We start from the raw sequence: 20,058 nt of genomic DNA, 5'->3' as shown, positions 1-20,058 counted from the left end.
ATTGAAATTCAATCAGATTTAGGTGCCTAATTCCAGCCTAATTATTATTAACTTTAGGTCCCCAAATTTGAAAATATTGGCCCTAAATCAATCAATCTGCATGTGCTAAACTCTTCCTAAATTTGTTCATTTGGGAAAAGCAGAGGTTGCAATTTTCATTGAGGAGCAGGACGCTTAATGCTAAGCGGTTGTTTAGAACAGCCATGGATCAGAGTTTCGCTAAGAGACTCATGGATTCCCAGCTGTTCCAAGGCCAGAAGGGACCACTGTGATATAGTCTGTTCTGTGAATAGCACAGGCCAGAGACCCTCACTCCCTGACCCCAGCGGGGAGATGACACCTGACTGAGTGTTTGAGGCATTGGACTGGCCCTCAGAACTCACAGATCAGTTCCCTGCTTTGCCCTGACTCTATGTGTGGTACTGAGTGGGTCACTTAGGTTGATGTTTTCACAAATGTAATGGGAACTGTGTGTCCAAATGACCTAGTCAGGATTGGAAAATATCAACCTTAAACTCTGGGCCAGATCCTCAGCCATCACTCCACTGGAGTCACCGGGCAGATCCCCAGTTGGTGGGACCCTGCTCTAGCTCCGCTGGAGTCACCTCATCCCTGTGTGTGCTCAGACACTACAGTGCTCAGAAGCATCTACCTACCTACACAGAAAATGGGGGCAAAACCTGTCCCCACTGAGCTTAAAGTCCAACCTTCCATTGGCGTCGGCCTCACCAGGATTGGGGCCTACATGCGTTACTCGCTGATGACTTAACAATACAAAGGCAAATCTCAGCAGGTGTCTGGGGCGCTGCAATCCCATCCACAGTCCGAGCACCCCAACCAGCCCTTGGTGCTTAGGAGTTTTGACTGACAAACAGGAAGCATTTGGAAGCAAACCAGTAAAGAGAAAAGATGGCAAATACTGCAGCTGTCAGTGAAATTCTGGTTGCTTTATGCAGTCGTCAGAAGGCAGCAAAGGATAAGGAATGAGAAGGAAACAGCATTATAGGGACTGGACGGGAGGGGATGACTCATTGATTTCTTCTGGCCTTGTAAACTATGCGACCATCTGATCTTCCCTCACATATAACACAGGCCCTAGCACTAATCTCATTCTGGGATGTATTAACAGGAGTGTCATATGTAAGACACAAGAGGTAACTGTCCTGCTCTACTCGGCCCCAATGAGGCCTCAGCTGGGGTACTGTGTCAGTTCTGGGCACTGCACTTTAGGAAAGATGTGGACAAGTTGGAGAGAGTCCAGAGGAGAGCAACAAAAATGATCAGAGTTAGAAATCCTGACCAGTGAGAAAGGGTTAAAAAAATGGGCATGTTTAGTCTTGAGAAAAGAATACTGAGGGGGACCTGATAAGTCTTCCAATAGCTTAAAGTTCTAAAGAGGATGGGGATCCATTGTTCTCCATTTCCACGGAAGGTAAGAGAAGAACCAATGGGCTTAATCTGCAGCAAGGGAGATTCAGGTTAGATATTAGGAAAAACTTTCTAACTCTCGGGGTAGTTGAGCTCTGGAATAGACTTCCAAGGGAGGTTGTGGATTTCCCATCGCTGGAGGTTTTTAAGAACAGGTTGGACAAACACCTGTCAGGGATGGTCTAGATTTATTCTAGCTGACTCAAAGATTAAATTACTTATTCCAAGAGGAGTTGTGAAATATACATTTGATAAGTGAAGTTTCTTTTCATAACTATTTCTGATTCAGTAATTGATCAAATGTTACTCTTCATGTATCTAGGTATCATACTGCACCCAGCCCTGTCGTATCTGACTCCCAAGTATTTTTCGAGTTATCCTCATAGCACCACTGGAAGTGGGAATATCATCATTGTCATCCCTATTTTTCAAAGGGGAAACTGAGACACAAAGCAATGAAGTGACCTACCCACGGTCACTCTATGATTCGGTGATAGAGCTGAGAATTGAACCCAGCACCCATGTTCCCCAATCCAGTGAATTGCTGCGATGCTCTCTGCAGGCCAGTCTTAGATAACACACTCTATCAATATTTTGGGGACCATCCTATATTAAGTTTATGTATCACTGTGGGCCAGGAATTTTACATAACGCCACAGGGGAGGGTTATGCCAGCTCCTCCAGGAACCAAAAATGGCGGGCAGGGGGAGGGAAGTAAAGCAAAGCAAAGAAACTCACCATCTGTGTCTACACTGCATCCTATGCCCGGGCTCTGATTCACGTCTGAGACCAAGGCCCCCTTCTGCATGCACACAGGTCAGTCTGATTCAGCAGAGCAGACACTCAGGGCCTGGGTCCTAGGATGCTGCTCGGGGGATGGGTCAGAGCTTGAGTCCTGCTGAGACTTGGGTCCAAACCCTGTCATTGTGCAGTGTGGACATGGGTCAAGCCACAGACCCGAGTCAGAAGGTCTGCACAGGGCAGTATACACATGTTAGCACTACTGTGAGACCCAGGTCCAGCATTGTAAACCCAGGCTTCCAATGCAGTGTGGACACTCGAGCATGTGCTTGGAAACACCGAGTTCACAAGACCGAGTTTACAATGCAGTGTAGACACACCCTCGGAGACCGATCTGCTCCAGAGAAGTTCCACACCCTCGGGGGAGGGGTGTGCTAGCACAGACTCTGTCAGGCTGGCTTTTCCAGAAACAAGGAAACAAAGAAAGGACTTCTTCTCTGAAAGGATGAGCTTGGACTAACTTCGATCCATCGAATTGGACAGGACCTTTTGGGCTGGTGGAAGGACTGGAAAGACTCTGACCTGCTGGGGCCCCGTAAGACTGATGCGTGACTCCTGCTGTGCTCAGAGTGTTTACATCTGTTAATTGTCTTTTCTCTGTGATGCTTTTCCCACAGGAGAAACCAGGAGTCCTGAGTCCCAGACCCCCCTGATCGACTCACTAGGCCACATTTGCCTCCAGGAACCAAAAGAGAATCCGGGTACACCATGGGCCAGTCCCCTACTCCAGTCCCCAGCATGCAAAGCCCAGCTAGAGCCAAGGAGAGGACCTAGGACCCAGGACTAGATGGGAACGGATAAGGCATTACAGGCTGGAGGGTTCATACATTACTGGGTGTGCTACAATACGTGAGGCCATTTATAGCCACATACGTGCGAGTACAGACAGTCGTATGATTTCATTTTGTGTGTGGGGATTTTCTATCTATCTAGCTAAAGGCTCAGGTATACATACTGGGCCTGTTCAAAGTCCACTGGAGTCAGCTGGACTAGCCAAAGGCGGCAAGGAAGCTAGGCAATTAGCTTCTACCAACAGAGTTCATCTGAAGACCATTGAAAAGACTCACTCCGGCTGGAGTTTCCAATGGGAGCTGGCTCCCCAGTTCTCTCTGAAGGAGTCTCTCCTCTGACTTCATTGGGTTTGGAACAGGATGATAGGTTGGGATTTGCAAAGAGGCCAAACCCCCTGGAACTGGGTGCCTCAACCACTTCTTCCAAAATCCCAGCCACAAGGTTTAACTTGCAAAAGTCCAGTAAAATGGGCTGAAATTCTGAGCCCATTGAAGTCAAAGACAAAACGCCCTTTGATTTCAATGGGACCAGGATGTCAATGCTGGTATCGAAGTTCCACTATTCACAGCGGGAAGTGAGAATTAGGCTCTCTGAATTCCATATGGCCTCTGGGGAAATCTCAGCCCCAGGGCGGCATTCCTTCAGGGCTTAAGGCAATTAGATCAATTACCTGGGATCTTAATCCTTCCCCAGAGTCTCTGCACCATGCGGGGCAGGTAGCTGTGATCGGACTCCAGGTGCTGTACATTGAATTTGTTGAGTTGCCTTGTCATAACTTAGTCCCAGATTTGGACCTTAGCGTCCAAAATATGGGGGTTAGCATGAAAACCTCCAAGCTTAGTTACCAGCTTGGACCTGGTATGGCTGCCACCACCCAAAAAATTAGAGTGTTTTGGGGCACTCTGGTCCCCCCCAAAAAACCTTCCCTGGGGACCCCAAGACCCAAATCCCTTGAGTCTCACAACAAAGGGAAATAATCCTTTTTCCCTTCCCCCCTCCAGGTGCTCCTGGAGAGATACACAGAAGCAACCTCCGTGAATCCAAGCAGAGGGAGTCCACCCTCTGTAATTCCAGTCCTGGAAACCCCTCTTCACCCAGAGGGAATGCAAAATCAGGCTAGCAAATCCAACACACACAGGTCTCCCCCTGATTTCTTCCTCCCACCAATTCCCTGGTGAGTACAGACTCAATTTCCCTGAAGTTCCCCACTAAAGAAAAACTCCAACAGGTCTTAAAAGAAAGCTTTATATAAAAAAGAAAGAAAAATACATAAAAACTGTCTCTCTGTATTAAGGTGACAAATACAGGGTCAATTGCTTAAAAGAATATTCAATAAACAGCCTTATTCAAAAAGAATACAAATCAAAGCACTCCAGCCACTATAGACATGTAAATACAAAAACAACAAAACCATGTTTGGTACTCACAACTTGGAAACAGAAGATTAGAAAACAGGAAATAGAAATCACTCCTCCTCTGAGAGAGCATACAGGCAGACAGACAACAAAGAACTCAGACACAACCTTCCCTCCACCCAGAGTTGAAAAAATCCGGTTTCCTGGTTGGTCCTCTGGTCAGGTGCTTCAGGTGAAAGAGACATTAACCCTTAGCTATCTGTTTATGACATGCCTTCTCAGACACAGAAAGGCTGAAATAGGGACGTGACCCAGTGCAGAGTCATGTGGTGAAAGCTGTTCAAAGGGGGTCAGGGCCGGTTAACATAAAGTGGGAAAACTTTGCTTCTTCCTTCTGCTCGTGTAGTTTCTTGATAAAAACAGCGCTTTCCTTCCAGGACATTAACCAGCTGCTGTTTTTCATCGTTAGCTTGAGTCCCAGGATGTCCTGAGAAGGGCCCCGTGCTGCCCAGGATGGACACAGCATGAGCATTAACCGTCAAGATGGATGGTCAGGTTTAAGCATTTCTTCCTGTGGTAGAGAATTCAGCAGCTGGGGACTGGGACGGATTCACAACATGTAGCCTGGGACAAGCTTCCTCCATCTGCTGCTTGTTTCCACCTTTCAGCCTTCACCAGGGAATCGCATTTGCCAGCACAACACTGTTCAGCTGGAGAATGTCTGACCAGCTCCAGTCCAGACCTAGACAGAGAGGAAACGAAGAATTATGCGAATCACTGTTTGCCTGTTTGCGTTCAGGATTGTCTAGCGAACAGAAATCTGCCACTATGACAAAATGAGGTCGCGTTTGGACAAGCAAAGATCCTGCTGGTTTGTCTGTCTGTCCAATAGCTGAACTGCGCAGAGATGGGACTAGGTTTACACTGGATGGCTCATGAAGGGCGAGATCAGCACAGCCACCTCTGAACCCCCTGCTGGCTCTTGGGGCTCCCAATTGAATGCCCAAGGTAGTTTGGGGAGCAGATACAGGGATCCCGGGGGGCTCAGAGCCCAAAGACAGCATGGCCAACGCTGCAGTCCAGCAGGGCTTTGGCGGCTTCCAGGCACTCGCTCAGCTGGGCCCCTGAAATGAGAGGGGGGTCAGTGGAGAGACACCAGCTCAGGGAACAAGGGGAGGGCCTGGGGGCAAAGAGAAGAGAGCTCACAGCACATGGGGGACTGGCATGGAGGTTTGGATGCTGGGAAGTAAAGGTCCTCGAGGTGGGGCACAGAAACCCCAGAAGGATGCTGGGATTGGGATGGGGAGAGGCTGGGGATGGGGGCTTTCGAGGGCTGGCTTGTGGGGCCCTGGAGGGCAGGAATCTCAGGGATGGGGGCTCTGGGACCCATGGGGCACAGGCTCTCAGGGCCCTGAAGGGGGCTGGGCTATGGGACATGGGGGCAGGGTCATGACTGGGGGCCATGGGGACAGAGGGGTGAGGATGGAGGCTCCTGGGGCCCAGGCTCAGGGGCCCCAAGAGGCAGGGGCTCCTGGGGGTTGAGACCCTGGACACTGTCCCTGCCCTCCACCTCCCTGGCCACCTCTCACCTGCTCAGTCCCGCACCCAACCCACAGCCTTGGCCTCCAGCAGTTCCTACTCATCACGCTGCCCCATGGCCCGGTCGTGCAGCCAGACCACGGCTAGCACCGTGGCCCAGATGCTGGGGTTCATGTCCTGAAGGGAGCAGGAGAAAGACAGCCTGAGTCAGTGCCCAGCCTGACCTTTCATCCCTAGGGATTCCCCCACTCCAGTCATCCCCCTCCCGACTCAGAAGGTTCCTAGCACCCCTGCTCCAGCACCGTGGACCCCCTACCCAGATGTCCAATGACATGCCCAGGGGTAGGGAGATGGCCTGACAAAGGGCCCAGCCTGGGCGCCTCCACCTGGCCCTCGGCCCCCTTGATCCAATGCTCCGACCCCATTAGGGGGTTCCCAGCCCCCCAATCTGGGCCTGTCTTGCCCACTGGGCTCCAGGTTCAGGGGTCATTTAATCTAATCACCCTCAAACTCCCCCCCCACCAGCCTGGGTCACCCCAACCTCACCTGGGAGCAGAGAAGAGGCCCAATCCATAGCACCTGCCCTTCATCCCTGCATTGCACCCTCCCTCCCCCCGCTCACCTCCCTGGGTATCCTCTCCCTGGCATCGGTCTCGCTCACCCCCAGCACGGCAGCAAGCCTGGGGTCCAGGTCCCACAAACCGTTGGCATTTTGCAAAGACACCAGCCTCAGCAAGGGAGACTCCTCCGGTGCCCGGTCTGGGAAGAGACAAGATGGGGCTGGTAAAGGATTGTGGGTTCAGAACGGCGACATGGCCTGTCCAGGCTGGGGGACAGCCAACTTTAACTGTAGCCCACTGTGTGTCCTTAAAACTGTCCCTCCAAGGATGTCCTTAACCTGCTCCTCTGCACCCTTAACACTACCTCATCCATGAGCACACTTTACCTGCTTTTCTGCACCCTTAACCCCGCCACAGACATCCTTAACTCTGCCCCTTCTTGTACCCATGGGATGACAATTAAATTTCAGTCAGAGATGGGCACCCAGCTCCCTGTGAATGTCCCAGCTCAGCCATTAATTCCATGATCCCAGGGTGTTTCTCAAAACAATCTGATCCCAGGACCATCCCTCACTGCAACCTGCGATACAGACCTACGTCCGGAGGGAGACACAAGCATCTAAAGGGGTAGCAGGCAAGGGGATGTTACAGAGTCTATATGATATTATAGCCATGCATGGGCCAGGGTTATTGGGAAGAGCTAAAGTTATCTGGGCTACAGTAAGTTTGTATTTCCAGACTCTCCAAATTCAGGTTTTAAGGTGAGCCTTCACTTTAAAAGTTCTGCCTTTCGTGGGTTTCTTCGTGTATAAACCAGAATGTGGCAATAGACTTTTGCCCCTGAACTCGCCTGTACAAACATCCAAGCTCAGGCCCAGTTTCACAAGGTTTTTTTGCCTGGGAATTTCCCTCTGTGTTTATTCCAGAGAAAGATGCTCAGACATTTCTGTTACTAAAAACTCCTGATTCCCCCCCGCCCCCTCCCCGGACACACTTAGCTCACCAATACAAACTTACACCCCAAATTCCAGCTTCACAGAGTTTTTTGCCTGGGGGGGTTCCTTAGTTTTTATTCATTTTGTTTCCAGATAATTTGCTTCAAGACACTTAAAAAAACCCAACAGCTATGAATTCCCCCTCCCGCAGCGACACAAAGGATTTTCGCCCAGGAATTTCCTTCGTTTTCTGTGTAGCTTTTAAATACTTGCACATCCGTGACCTTCAGGGCACTTCTGTCTCTAACCCGATGAAGCGTCACCCTGGCGTTTGCTCACCCCCAGAGTCCTGACTCCTAGTCCATGCCCCCCTCACTTTTCAGGGTGCTGAGGGCCCCTGACTGTAGGACTGTCTGCCCTTGTGTTGCCTCCCCCCCACAGCCACGGAGCCAGGAGAGGCACTTCCGAGGGAGGAGATGGCCGGTGCTGGACTTCGAGAGCTGCAGGTACGTGTGGCAGTGGTACTCACGTGCCGCATGCAAGTCACGGGACAGGCGCCCTAAGATGTGCTGTAGTTCGGTTCGTCTAGGCGCACTCTGCTCGCTGGTCGCTCGTAGATACACTCTATTGAGACTTCCCCTATGAGACGCAGTCTATCATCTCCATATATTCCATGATGAAATCTACATTTAGGGAGCAGATGGACAGAGAGAGACACAGACGGACACACAGATAGACACAGAGAAGCAAAGGGAGGGAAGAGAAACCCTCCCCCCCGCCCCCAGGCACTTAGAGCCAACACACCGCTGGGACCCTAGGACCCCTTCCCCATACCCCCCATTCCCTTTCCCCCAGCTGGGACCCCAAATATCCAGCCCCATCCTCTTCTCCCGGCAGCTGCTTCACAGCCAGGATCTCCCCAGCTCCTGTCCCTTCCCCTTGGCTGTGACCCCAGATCCAGTCCGCACAGGCCCATTCTTCTCTCCCCATTCTTCAGCCGGGACCTCTCCTCCAGCCCCAGAGGATGCAGGGGTGGGTGCTGCACCCCATGGATGAGGGCAGGATGCTGGGGAGCGAGAGGCACCTGCTAGGCAGGTCTGCTCTTGACAGTGATGTGCCTGCCCCTCCTGTTCCCGCATCTGTCTGGGTCGGTCAGTCAGTCTGATTGGATCTGTTTCTCTCTCTGCGTCTCTCCGTCCTGTCCCGCTCTGGGTCCATCTGTCTGATTCTCGGTCTCTGTCCCTGCATCTGGCTGGATCTGTCATAAACAGATAGCTAAGGGTTAATGTTCTTTTACCTGTAAAGGGGTAACAATAGTAACCTGAAACACCTAACCAGAGGACCAATTAGGAAACAAGACTTTTTCAAATCTGGGTGGAGGGAAGTTTTGGGTGTGAGTCCTTTGTTCTTGGTCTGTCCTTTTCTCGTCTCGGAGAGTGATCTTTCTATCTCCTGGCTTTCTAATCTTCTGTTTCCAAGTTGTAAGTACAAGGATAGTAAGACAATAGGTTTATATTGTTTTCTTTTGTATTTACATGTGAGTAGTTGCTGGAATGTTTTAAATTGTATTCTTTTTGGATAAGGCTGTTTATTCATTTTTTTCCTTTAAGTAACTGACCCTGTATATTGTCACCTTAATACAGAGACTATTTTAATGTCTTTTTCTTTCTTTTGTATATAAAGCTTTCTTTTTAAGACCTGTTGGACTTTTTCTTTAGTGGGGACTCCAGGGAATTGAGTTTGCAGCTCACCAGGGAATTGGTGGGAGGAAGAAGTCAGGGGGAAAATCTCTTTGTGTTAGATTAACTAAGCCTGACTTTGCATACCCTCTGGGTGAGGAGGAAGAGAGATTAGGAGGAAGAGAGATCTCTCGGTACTTGTGTTTCAAGGACTGGAAGCAGGGAATCTCCTAGGGTCGTCCAGGGAGGGGAGCCTGGGAGGAAGTAACAAGGAAAAAAGGGGAGGGGGTTATTTCCCTTTGTTGTAAGACTCAAGGCATCTGAGTCTGGGGGTCCCCCAGGGAAGGTTTTGGGGAGACCACAGTGAGCTAGGCACTGTATAATTCCTGGCTGGTGGCAGCGATACCAGGTCCAAGCTGGTAACTAAGCTTGGAGGTTTTCATGTTAACACCAATATTTTGGACGCTAAGGTCCAAATCTGGGAAGAAATGTTATGACAGGGTCAGTCGGTTGGTCTGATTGGATCTGTTTCTCTTTCTGCGTCTCTCTGTCCTGTCCCGCTCTGGGTCCGTCTGTCTGATTCTCGGTCTCTGTCCCTGCATCTGTCTGGGTCGGTCGGTCTGATTGGATCTGTTTCTCTCTCTGCATCTCTCCGTCCTGTCCTGCTCTGGTTCCATCTGTCTGATTCTCGGTCTCTGTCCCCGCATCTGTCTGGGTTGGTCGGTCGGTCTGATTGGATCTGTTTCTCTCTCTGCGTCTCTCCGTCTTGTCCCGCTCTGGGTCCGTCTCTCTGATTCTCGGTTTCTGTCCCTGCATCTGTCTGGGTCGGTCGGTTGGACTGATTGGATCTATTTATCTCTCTGCGTCTCTCCGACCTGTCCCGCTCTGGGTCCATCTGTCTGATACTCGGTCTCTGTCCCTGCATCTGTTTGGGTCTGTCCGTCGGTCTGATTGGATCTGTTTCTCTCTCTGTGACTCCCCGTCCTGTCCCGCTCTGGGTCCATCTGTCTGATTCTCGGTCTCTGTCCCTGCATCTGTCTGGGTCGGTCGGTCTGATTGGATCTGTTTCTCTCTCTGCATCTCTCCGTCCTGTCCCGCTCTGGTTCCATCTGTCTGATTCTCGGTCTCTGTCCCCGCATCTGTCTGGGTTGGTCGGTCGGTCTGATTGGATCTGTTTCTCTCTCTGTGTCTCTCCATCCTGTCCCGCTCTGGGTCCGTCTGTCTGATTCTCGGTCTCTGTCCCTGCCTGACTCTGGGTCTCCGCCTGCCTGTCTGTCTCTGTCCGTCTGTCTGAGGGGAAGCACAGGTCCCACTCTCCTGGCAGGGGTGTGGGGGGCAAGCCCTGTGGGCTACTCCCTGTCTCACCCTGCCAGCACCCCTGGTCTCCCCATGCCCTGGGGGTGTGGGGATTGGGGTCGTCGTTGCCCAGGAACAGAGAGGGACAGCAGAACCCCATGGGAGTCAGGGGGGCAGGAAGACGGACAAAGGGACATTACCCCATAAGCAAAATGTCCTCCATGCTTCTGGGCCCCCTCTGACCAGCGCCCACAGCCCCCTCAGGCTCCAGCAGCAGCGACTTGGCTGCCAGCCGATGAACAGGCAGCCTGTGCCTGGGAGAGAGAGCCACGGGGTCAGCCCTGAACGCCTGCGTTCCAGCCACTAGGGGGAGGGGAGCAGGGTCTAGTGGGATGAAGGAGGGGCAGTGAGTGCCAGGACTCCTGGGTTTTATCCTGGTGCCGGAAAGGGAGTGGGGTCTACTGGTCACAGAAGGGGGGCAGGGAGCCAGGGGGGCAGGTCCCATCCTATCTCTGTTCCGCTGGGGTGGGGATGTGGGGGTGGCGGGGGAGAGGGGGGCAGGACCCAGCTGCCTGGGATGGAGGGATGGGAGCTGGGGAGCATTGCTGTCACCTGTCTCCATCCTTTGGCTGCAGGGGAACTGCAGTATCTCCTTGTAGGTCTGGTCCTGGCTGCCATACTGCAGGGTGACGCCCCCCATGGGAGAGTTTGGGGGCTGCAGGCAAAGAAAGGTGGTCAGAGGTGGAATGTGACAGGGGAGAAGATGCCCTGGGACCCCCTAGCTTAAAGAACAAAGACGGCAAATACACCCAATTAACACCAGTTGGGGGGCTGGCCTAGTCAGCCCAATGGCCACCATTAGGGCCCAGAGTTAACAATCAGTGGGGTTGGGGTAGCACAGAGACTTCCAGCCCAGTGGCCATCATTAGAGGTCAGAGTTACCGATCCCCATAGAGGTCTCATCTACACTACATACTGTGGTAGAACTATGTCGCTCAGGGGCATGAAAAATCCAACCCATGAGTAACATAGTTACACCAACCTTAGCCCTCCATGTAGACAGCGCTATGTCAGCAGGAGAGCTTCTCCCATCAGCTCAGAGTGTCTTCACCAGAGGCGCTACAGTGGTGCAGCTGTGCCGATGTCAATTTGTAGTGTAGACCTGCCCTGAGATCAATGCAGCCGGGCTAGTACAGAGACCTGCAGCCCAATGGCCATCGTTAGGGGTCAGCGTTATCACTCAAGAGGAGACTGTGGGGCTCCTGCCTCAGTCACTGACTCTGAGCCCTGGGGGTGTCCCAGGGCGGGGATTTCACTCTCTCACCTGGGGCTGACCGCAGAGCTGAGTGTAGACGAGGCACCGCTGCCCAGCGAAGATCACCTCGGGCCCCGGTGCAGCAGCTGTGCCTGTATCCCAGGGGGCAGATCCAAGCTCAGTGAGATCCCAGTCACTGCCGGCTGCAGGGCCGGTTTCAGAGACTGAAGCACCTGGGGGAGAGACCGGCACACACAGGGCGGGCCAGGATGCCTGAGTCCTATCCCCAGCTCTGGAGGGGACTGGGGTCTAGTGGGTTAGAGTGGGGGAGCTGGGAGCCAGGACTCCTGGGTTCTATCCCTGCTGCAGGGAGGGGAGTGAGGGCTGGTGGGTTACAGCAGGGGAACTGAGAGCCCAGACTCCTGCGTTCTCACCTTGGGCTGCATGCGGTCCTGGCCAGTGATGAAGTCGGCGCTGCCCCTGCTGCCCAGGCGATGCCTTTGATCAGAGCTGTGGAAACTCCGTCCCCGATGCCAAAGGAGAAGCACCTGCAGGGGGGATAGAGTTCGGGGTGGGTGGGCTGGGGGCAGAGAGAGTGAGGTCCATCCAGTGCTGGGAGAGGGGGACAGAACAGTTGGAGAGGGGCCAGTAGGGCTGGCTGGGCTTGGGGAGGGCTCCCCATGCTGGCAGGGCTGGGGGGCAGAGTGAGGTGAAGGGTTGGGCAGATGCTGGGGACTATGGTGGGGGGGTCCACATGATGGCAATGCTAATGGGGGCAGGGCTGGAGGGGAGGCACCTCCATTACCTGTGGGTCCCCCGGTGACTCCACACCTCTGTGAAGACATCTTGGGTTTTCTCTACTTCCCCATCCGTAAACACGAACAGCTGTGGGGGAGAGACGCTGTCAGAGCCAGGGACCACAGCCCCCCCAGAGACACCGCCTCCCCACTGGGAATGGGAGCAGCTCACCAGAGAGCCTGACCTTCCCAGAGACCCCCGGCCTCATCCCTCCCCTCCCAGAGACCCCTCCTGAGGGGCTGACAGATGGGGACTGCTGACCTTCTCGCCTGTCTCTGTGACCCCCAAACCCTAGGCATGACCCCAACCCCCACCCATCACCTGTTCACCCGCCCCTGGAGACAAGAACCCACCGATGGCTGTGGGCACCTTCCAGAAGATTCCTCCTGACCCCCCCATGTGTGTCCTCCCTGCCCCCCACAGGCTGCAGGGCACCCCCCAGAGCTGGGTGCAGCACAAAGCGCTGCCCCTCCAGGCTCTATAGAAAGGTTCCTGCCTCCGCTCGCCCTCCCTCCGGGTTGCTACCTGACACGCCCTGCTCACACCCCCAGGGATGCTGGCACTGCCTCCTCCGCCCCATCTGGCCCAGAGTCCCTGTTCCACTCTGAGCAACCTCATGGCCCCTGTTGACTGCCTCCCAGAGCCCCCAGCCCCTCTCCAATCACCTCTCCCAGGGTCTCCCTCTTGGGAGTTCAAGAACAGCCTCCGAGAGGAGCGGGATGGCGGGGATGGTCAAGGAAGGGCCTGCGATGGCGTACGACCCACGGGACAGCTGGGAGCAAACACCTCATGGGCAGGGATGGTGCACTGGGGGTTGGGGTGGGGCTCAGTTACTGCAGATAATCCTTCCCATGGGGCTGGCTGGGAGCTGGGGTCCTTTCTGTCCTGAAAGCCTATGAGTCTGTCCCCCTAGGCCCGCATACTTCTCTGAGACCCCGCACATCACCCCACAATCACTCTCCGGGTCTGCCTCAGGAGGCCCCTCCAGCTGGCCCCAGTGCTCCCGGTACCTGGCGTGGGTGCCCGTCCCGGCAGGCGCTGCAGTAAATGGCTAGTAGTGGCTCCAAGATTTCGGTGCCTCCCAGGTTAGCCTGGAGCAGCTGGACGAGCTGCAAGGACTCGGCCATGGTCTGCCGGGTATATTCCACGCTCTGCCTGCAGGAGGCATTGACAGGACTCGGGCTGGGACAGCCGAAGCCAGGGACACCTTGCCCCCAGCCAGCCCTGCCCCCTAACCCAGACACCTCCTGCCCCCAGCCAGCCCTGCCCCCTAACATCCAGCAAGCCCGTCCCCTAACCAGCCCTGCCCCCAACCCACGGAAGCCCCCTGCCCCTAACCAGCCTTGTCCCCTTACCCACAGACACCCTCTGTCCCCTAACCAGCCCTGCCCCCTAACCCAGCCAGCCTCCTCCCTACCCTGCCCCTCCCACTCACGGGTAGAAGGACTCGAACTCAGACCCAAAGCCATAGATGTTGAAATAACAGCCCAGGGGCAAACTCTTTAACAGCAGGATCAGGGTCTCCTGGGAACAGACAACGGATGGATGGAGAGTCAGCCCCATGGGCCCAACCAGCCTGGGCAGCTCCCCCCAGCGCGGTCCCACCTAGCCATACCTTGGCGCTGTTGATGCATTGGCAGAAGAGGTCCTGCTGTCCATGGGGCACGACATGCTGCCGGAGCGGTCCAGCAAGAGGATGAACTCCCCGGCCCGGCTCTGCGCTGGCACCACCTCAGGCATGCTGGGCAGCAGGGTCACCATCACGGCCGGGTCGCCCATCAGGGAGCCTGCAGTGAGATGGGGGCCAGCCCCCAAATGGGGTGGGCATGGGATTGAGCCCACGTGAGCCACCCCATCGCACCCTCAACTGCTCCCAGAGACCCACTCCCACTGCTCTGTCTCTCCCCCACCTCTCTCATCTTAGATCCCCCCCACCCCTAATACCCAGCCCCCTAGTGCCTGCTCTCCCATCCCCAGTTCTCCCTTGTGCCCCTCAAACCTGCAGTGCTCCTCAGTGCCCGCCTGCTCCCAGACACCCCGCCCTGCCAACGCCAGCTCCCCCAAGGCCCCGCACTCCTGTCCCCCGTCCTTCACACACACCCCATCCCCAGCTCCCTCAAAGCCCCCCCGCTTCTGTCCCCCGTCCTCCACACATACCCCATCCCCAGCTCCCTCAAAGCCCCCCTGCTTCTGTCCCCTATCCTCCACACACACCCCATCCCCAGTTCCCCCATGGCCCCCTACTCCCATCCCCCATCCTCCACACACACCCCATCCCCAGCTCCCCCATGGCGCCCTACTCCTGTCCCCGTCCTCCACACACACCCCATCCCCAGCTCCCCCAGGGCCCCCCACTCCTGTCCCTGTCCTCCACACACACCCCATCCCCAGCTCCCCCATGGCCCCCCTCCTGTCCCCCATCCTCCACACACACCCCATCCCCAGCTCCTCCATGGCCCCCCACTCCTGTCTCTCTCCTCCACACACACCCCATCCCAAGCTCCTCCATGGCCCCCCACTCCTGTCTCTGTCCTCCACATACACCCCATCCCCAGCTCCTCCATGGCCCCCCTCTCCTGTCCCCCATCCTCCACACATTCCTCATCACCAGCTCCCCCATAGCCCCCCAATCCTGTCCCCCGACCCTCACCTGCCCCTGGATTCCCACAGCACCCACCCCTATCAGTCCTAACATCCCCCATTCCCCAATCATCCCCCTGTGCCTCCCCGATCCCATGTCACCACCCGGCACCTACTTCACCCCCCACAGATCCCCCTCTGTGCCCCTGCCTAGAGGTAGCTGGGTACAGGATCCCCTCCCACACCTGGCTTGGCTCCAGGCAGCCCTGCCTCCAGCACCACGCTAGGTTTGTGTGGCTCCGTGTAATACACCAGCAGCTCCACATCCCAGTCCCACGGGGGAGCCTGGGCCAGTGACACCTGAGGGGCGACAGACACATAGTCACCTCCACATGATTCCTGGGGGATCAAGGTCTTGCTGGCTCTCGCACCCAGCTTAGCACCCCCTGCATGGAGCCAGGGTGAGGGGCTGACCCTGGGAACAGTGGCTGGGCACTCCCAGGTTTGGTGGATAGAAGAGTGGGAAAAACAACCCCAAAGGCCAACGCGGGAACTTGGCTTTTCCTGGTGAAAAATTGCAAACATTTGACATTTTGGTGGGGCTAAATCTTTCCAATTTGGGGGTGAAATTTTCCTGGTCCTCTCACCTCCATTGCCTTCCACTGAGAAACAAGGAGAGGGAAAATCCCAGAAACTAAAGCCTAACAGAGCTCAGCGACTCCCAGGGATTTCCTCCACAAACTGGCAGATTTCAGCCTGTCCAGATTTTCCCCAGAGAAACTGGGAAATTCCCCAGGTCTGCTGGTGTCGTTCAATTCCACCGCTCCCTTCCCAATCACCCAAAGAGTCTGGCCCATGCTCCCAATTTCAGGACCCTCCCACCTGGGACCTGCCCCCTAGCCTGACCCCAAATCCCCCCCAACCCACAGCCTCATTCCTGGCACCCACCTCTCAGCCCAGAGCCCTCCCCAGCATCCTCCTACCAGTGGGAATGGCCGGGACCCAGGCGTCCAGGTGAGCCCTTACCTGGGCAGTGGTTCGGTTCCTGGCTGTATAGCTCAGGGGAGAGAGGGGGCAGTTGGAGAGCATGTGGTTGATGCTGTGGGACGACTGCAGTGTGGCGCTCAGGCTCAGGGTGTACGGCAGCTCTGGCTAGGGGACCCGCAGGACTCCCTGGGTGACATCCTCCCCATCCCACCCTGCAGAGAGAGAGACAAGGGTGAGAGCCAGGGGGCTGGGAGAGCAGGGGGAAGGGGAGTATGAAATACTGGGGGAATATTAGGCTGGGATATCAGTGGATTTCGGGATGGCTGAGATGGGTCACACACCCTGGGGCAGGGATTGCAGGCCTACGGGGCAGGGTACTTACCATGGGGCATACAGTAGGGGCCTATGGGACATGATAGGGGCTATGTAGGTCTTTCATTGTGGGGTATGTAACCGGGGCTATAGAAGTATCAGGAGGTTATGGGCTGTGGGGTCACACACAGCGGGGTGTGTAGCTGGAGTTCTGGGGGCTATGGGGTACAGCAAGCTATGTGGGATCTATGGGGCCTTTGGGTCTGGTCTCAACATGGGGCATGTCAAAGGGGTGCAGCACAGCTGGAAGCAAACAGCTGGGGTATAGGGTGCAGGAGAGTAAGGGAGGATCTGTGGGTCTAACCATGGAGTGCATAGCAGAGGCAGGGGGATCTGTTGGTCTCACCGTGGGGCACGGGGGAGGGCTGTGTGTCTCACCGGAGTGTGATGGGGGTAGGGGATCTGTGGGTCTCACCGGAATGCTCAGAGCAGAGGCAGGGGGGTTGTGGGTCTCACTGTGGGTCATGGAGTGGGGCCACGGGCGGGGCTGTGGGTCTCACTGTGTGGCATGTGGGAGGGGCAGGGAGATCTGTGGGTCTCACCATGGGGAGTGTAGCGGGGACGTAGCACGGTGGGCAACACGTAGCGGGCAGCCTCGTCAGGCTCCAGAGGCAGCCCACAGATGTAGCGCAGGGTCTGCACCGGAGGGCATATTCCCCAGGGAGCAGCTGAACACATCGCCCCCAGCCCCCTCCTGCTGCAGCAGGAACGAGATCTGCCCCCCGGCCAGCGCATCCCCGTACAGCTCCTGCTCCTGCAGGGAGAGACAGGGTCACCCCTAGATCCCCCTGCCCCCAACATACCCCTGCCCCCCGGTCAGCGCATCCCGTAGAGCTCCTGCGCCTGCAGGGAGAGACAGGGTCACCCCTAGATCACCCTGCCCCCAACATACCCCTGCCCTCCGGCCAGCGCGTCCCCGTACAGCTCCTGCGCCTGCCAAGAGAGACAGGGTCACCCTGATATTCCCCTGCCCCCCAACATACCCCTGCCCCCAACATACCCCTGCTCGCATGTCCCCATAAACCTCCTGCACCTGCCAAGAGAGACAGGGTCACCCTGATATGCTCCTGCCCCCAACGTACCCCTGCCCCCAATATACCCCTGCCCCCCGGCCAGCACATCCCCATACAGCTCCTGCACCTCCCAAGAGAGACGAGGTCACCCTGATATGCTCCTGCCCCCAACATACCCTTGCCCCCAACATACCCCTGCCCCCCGGCCAGCACATCCCCATACACCTCCTGCACCTGCCAAGAGAGACGGGGTCACCCTGATATTCCCCTGTCCCCCACACCCTCCTGCCCCGATATCCCCCTGCCAGCACATCCCCATACACCTCCTGCACCTGCCAAGAGAGACGGGGTCACCCTGATATTCCCCTGCCCCCAACATACCCCTGCCCCCAACATACTCCTGCCCCCCGGCCAGCACGTCCCCATACACCTCCTGCACTTGCCAAGAGAGACGGGGTCACCCTGATATTCTCCTGCCCCCGACATCCTCCTGCCCGCAACATACCCCTGCTCCCCGGCCAGCACATCCCCATACACCTCCTGCACCTGCCAGGAGAGATGGGGTCACCCTGATATTCCCCTGCCCCCCGAGATCCCCCTGCCCCCAACATACCCCTGCTCCCCGGCCAGCACGTCCCCATAAATCTCCTGCACCTGCCAAGAGAGACAAAGTCACCCTGATATTCCCCTGCCCCCCGAGATCCCCCTGCCCCCAACATACCCCTGCTCCCCGGCCAGCACGTCCCCATAAATCTCCTGCACCTGCCAAGAGAGACAAAGTCACCCTGATATTCCCCTGCCCCCCAACATACCCCTGCCCCCAACATACCCCTGCTCCCCGGCCAGCACGTCCCCATAAATCTCCTGCACCTGCCAAGAGAGACAGGGTCACCCTGATATGCTCCTGCCCCCAACATACCCCTGCCCCCAACATACCCCTGCTCCCCGGCCAGCACATCCCCATACACCTCCTGCACCTGGCAGGAGAGATGGGGTCACCCTGATATTCCCCTGCCCCCCGAGATCCCCCTGCCCCCAACATACCCCTGCCCCCCGGCCAGCACATCCCCATACACCTCCTGCACCTGACAGGAGAGACGAGGTCACCCTGATATTCCCCTGCCCCCCGACATCCTCCTGCCCACAACATACCCCTGCCCCCCGGCCAGCACATCCCCATACACCTCCTGCACCTGCCAAGAAAGACGGGATCATCCCGATACTCCCCTGCCCCCAACATCACCCTGCCCCCCGGCCAGCACGTCCCCATACACTTCCTGCACCTGCTAGGAGGAATGGGGTCACCCTGATATTACCCTGCCCCCCACATCCCCCTGTCCCCTATATCCCCCTGCCAGCGCGTCCCCCTACAGCTCTTGCACCTGCCGGGACAGAGAGGGTCACTCCTAGATCCCCCTGCCCCCAACACACCCTTGCTCCCAACATACCCCTGCCCCCCAGCCAGCGCATCCCCCTACATCTCCTGCACCTGCCAAGAGAGACGGGGTCATCCTGATACTCTCCTGCCCCCCAACATCCTCCTGCCCCCAACATACCGCTGCCCCCCAGCCAGCATGTCCCCATACACCTCCTGCACCTGCCAAGAGAGACGGGGTCACCCTGATATTCCCCTGCCCCCCGAGATCCCCCTGCCCCCAACATACCGCTGCCCCCCAGCCAGCACGTCCCCATACACCTCCTGCACCTGCCAAGAGAGACAGGGTCACCCTGATATTCCCCTGCCCCCCAACATACCCCTGCCCCCAACATCCCCCTGCCCCCCAGCCAGCACGTCCCCATACACCTCCTGCACCTGCCAAGAGAGATGGGGTCACCCTGATATTCCCCTGCCCCCCACATCGCCCTGCCCCCGATATCCCCCTGCCAGCGCGTTCCCATACACCTCCTGTGCCTGCTGGAGAGATGAGGTCACAACGAGATCCCCCTGTCTCTCGACATCCCCCTGCCCCCCGGCCGGCACTTCCTCATACACCTGTGCCTGCTGGGAGTGACGGGGTCACAGTGAGATCCCCCTGCCCCCCAAGATCTCCCTGAGTACACCTCTTGCATCGGCCAGGAGAGATGGGGTAACTCTGAGTTCCCCATGCCCCCAACATGCCCCTGCCCCCAATATCCTCCTGCCAGCACTTACTCGTACACTTTCTGCACCTGCTGGGAGAGACAGGGTCACCCCGACATCCCCCTGTCCCCCAACATCTCCCTGCCCCCCACATCTCCATATACCTCTTGTGCCTGCAGGGAGAGACAGGGTCACCCCAAGATCCCCTCAACCCAGCCCCCTCCTCTCTCCCCCCAGGACCCTTGTCCCCCAGCACCTGTTTCTTCTCGTGGAGCTGGGCCTGGATGCAACCCCCCCCAGCCGGGCCTGGACGGTGTAGACAGCTGCCTCGGCATCCACGGGGAACTTGACCATGGCCTCCACGTGCCCGGTTCCTCATTCCTGTAGAGCAGCTCGCAGCCCACGTCAGCCACAAAGCCTCAGGTCAACATCGACACCGAGCTGCTGCGCAGGGGCACTGGGGGGAGGGGGATGTCAGCCATGGGCCCCCCATGGGCACCAGGGCGAAGGGACATCTGCCACAGCCCCCCCACAAACCCCCATGGGCACCAGGGGGAAGGAACATTAGCCACGGCCCCCCCAAAACCC

The 20,058-nt window shown here is 56.5% G+C and overlaps 1 protein-coding gene across 1 annotated transcript; it reads right to left on the bottom strand.

The window, feature by feature from the left end:
• Positions 1-5,420: 5,420 nt before the first annotated feature.
• Positions 5,421-19,824, bottom strand: LOC115642831 (von Willebrand factor A domain-containing protein 5A-like). Its single transcript, XM_030546525.1, is given in 18 exon segments — positions 5,421-5,556; positions 6,016-6,092; positions 6,538-6,674; positions 10,629-10,748; positions 10,998-11,100; positions 11,710-11,777; positions 11,780-11,873; positions 12,075-12,121; positions 12,124-12,188; positions 12,446-12,525; positions 13,449-13,593; positions 13,874-13,962; positions 14,062-14,225; positions 15,264-15,378; positions 16,045-16,166; positions 16,920-17,013; positions 17,378-17,410; positions 19,777-19,824. Coding segments are annotated over 18 exon segments (1,737 nt in total).
• Between the last annotated feature and the right edge of the window lie 234 nt (positions 19,825-20,058).

Source organism: Gopherus evgoodei, unplaced genomic scaffold (assembly GCF_007399415.2).
Source record: "Gopherus evgoodei ecotype Sinaloan lineage unplaced genomic scaffold, rGopEvg1_v1.p scaffold_46_arrow_ctg1, whole genome shotgun sequence".
Taxonomy (NCBI): domain Eukaryota; kingdom Metazoa; phylum Chordata; order Testudines; family Testudinidae; genus Gopherus; species Gopherus evgoodei.
Note: the sequence above shows the minus strand (reverse complement) of the source record. Positions and strands in the feature narration are given on the sequence as shown.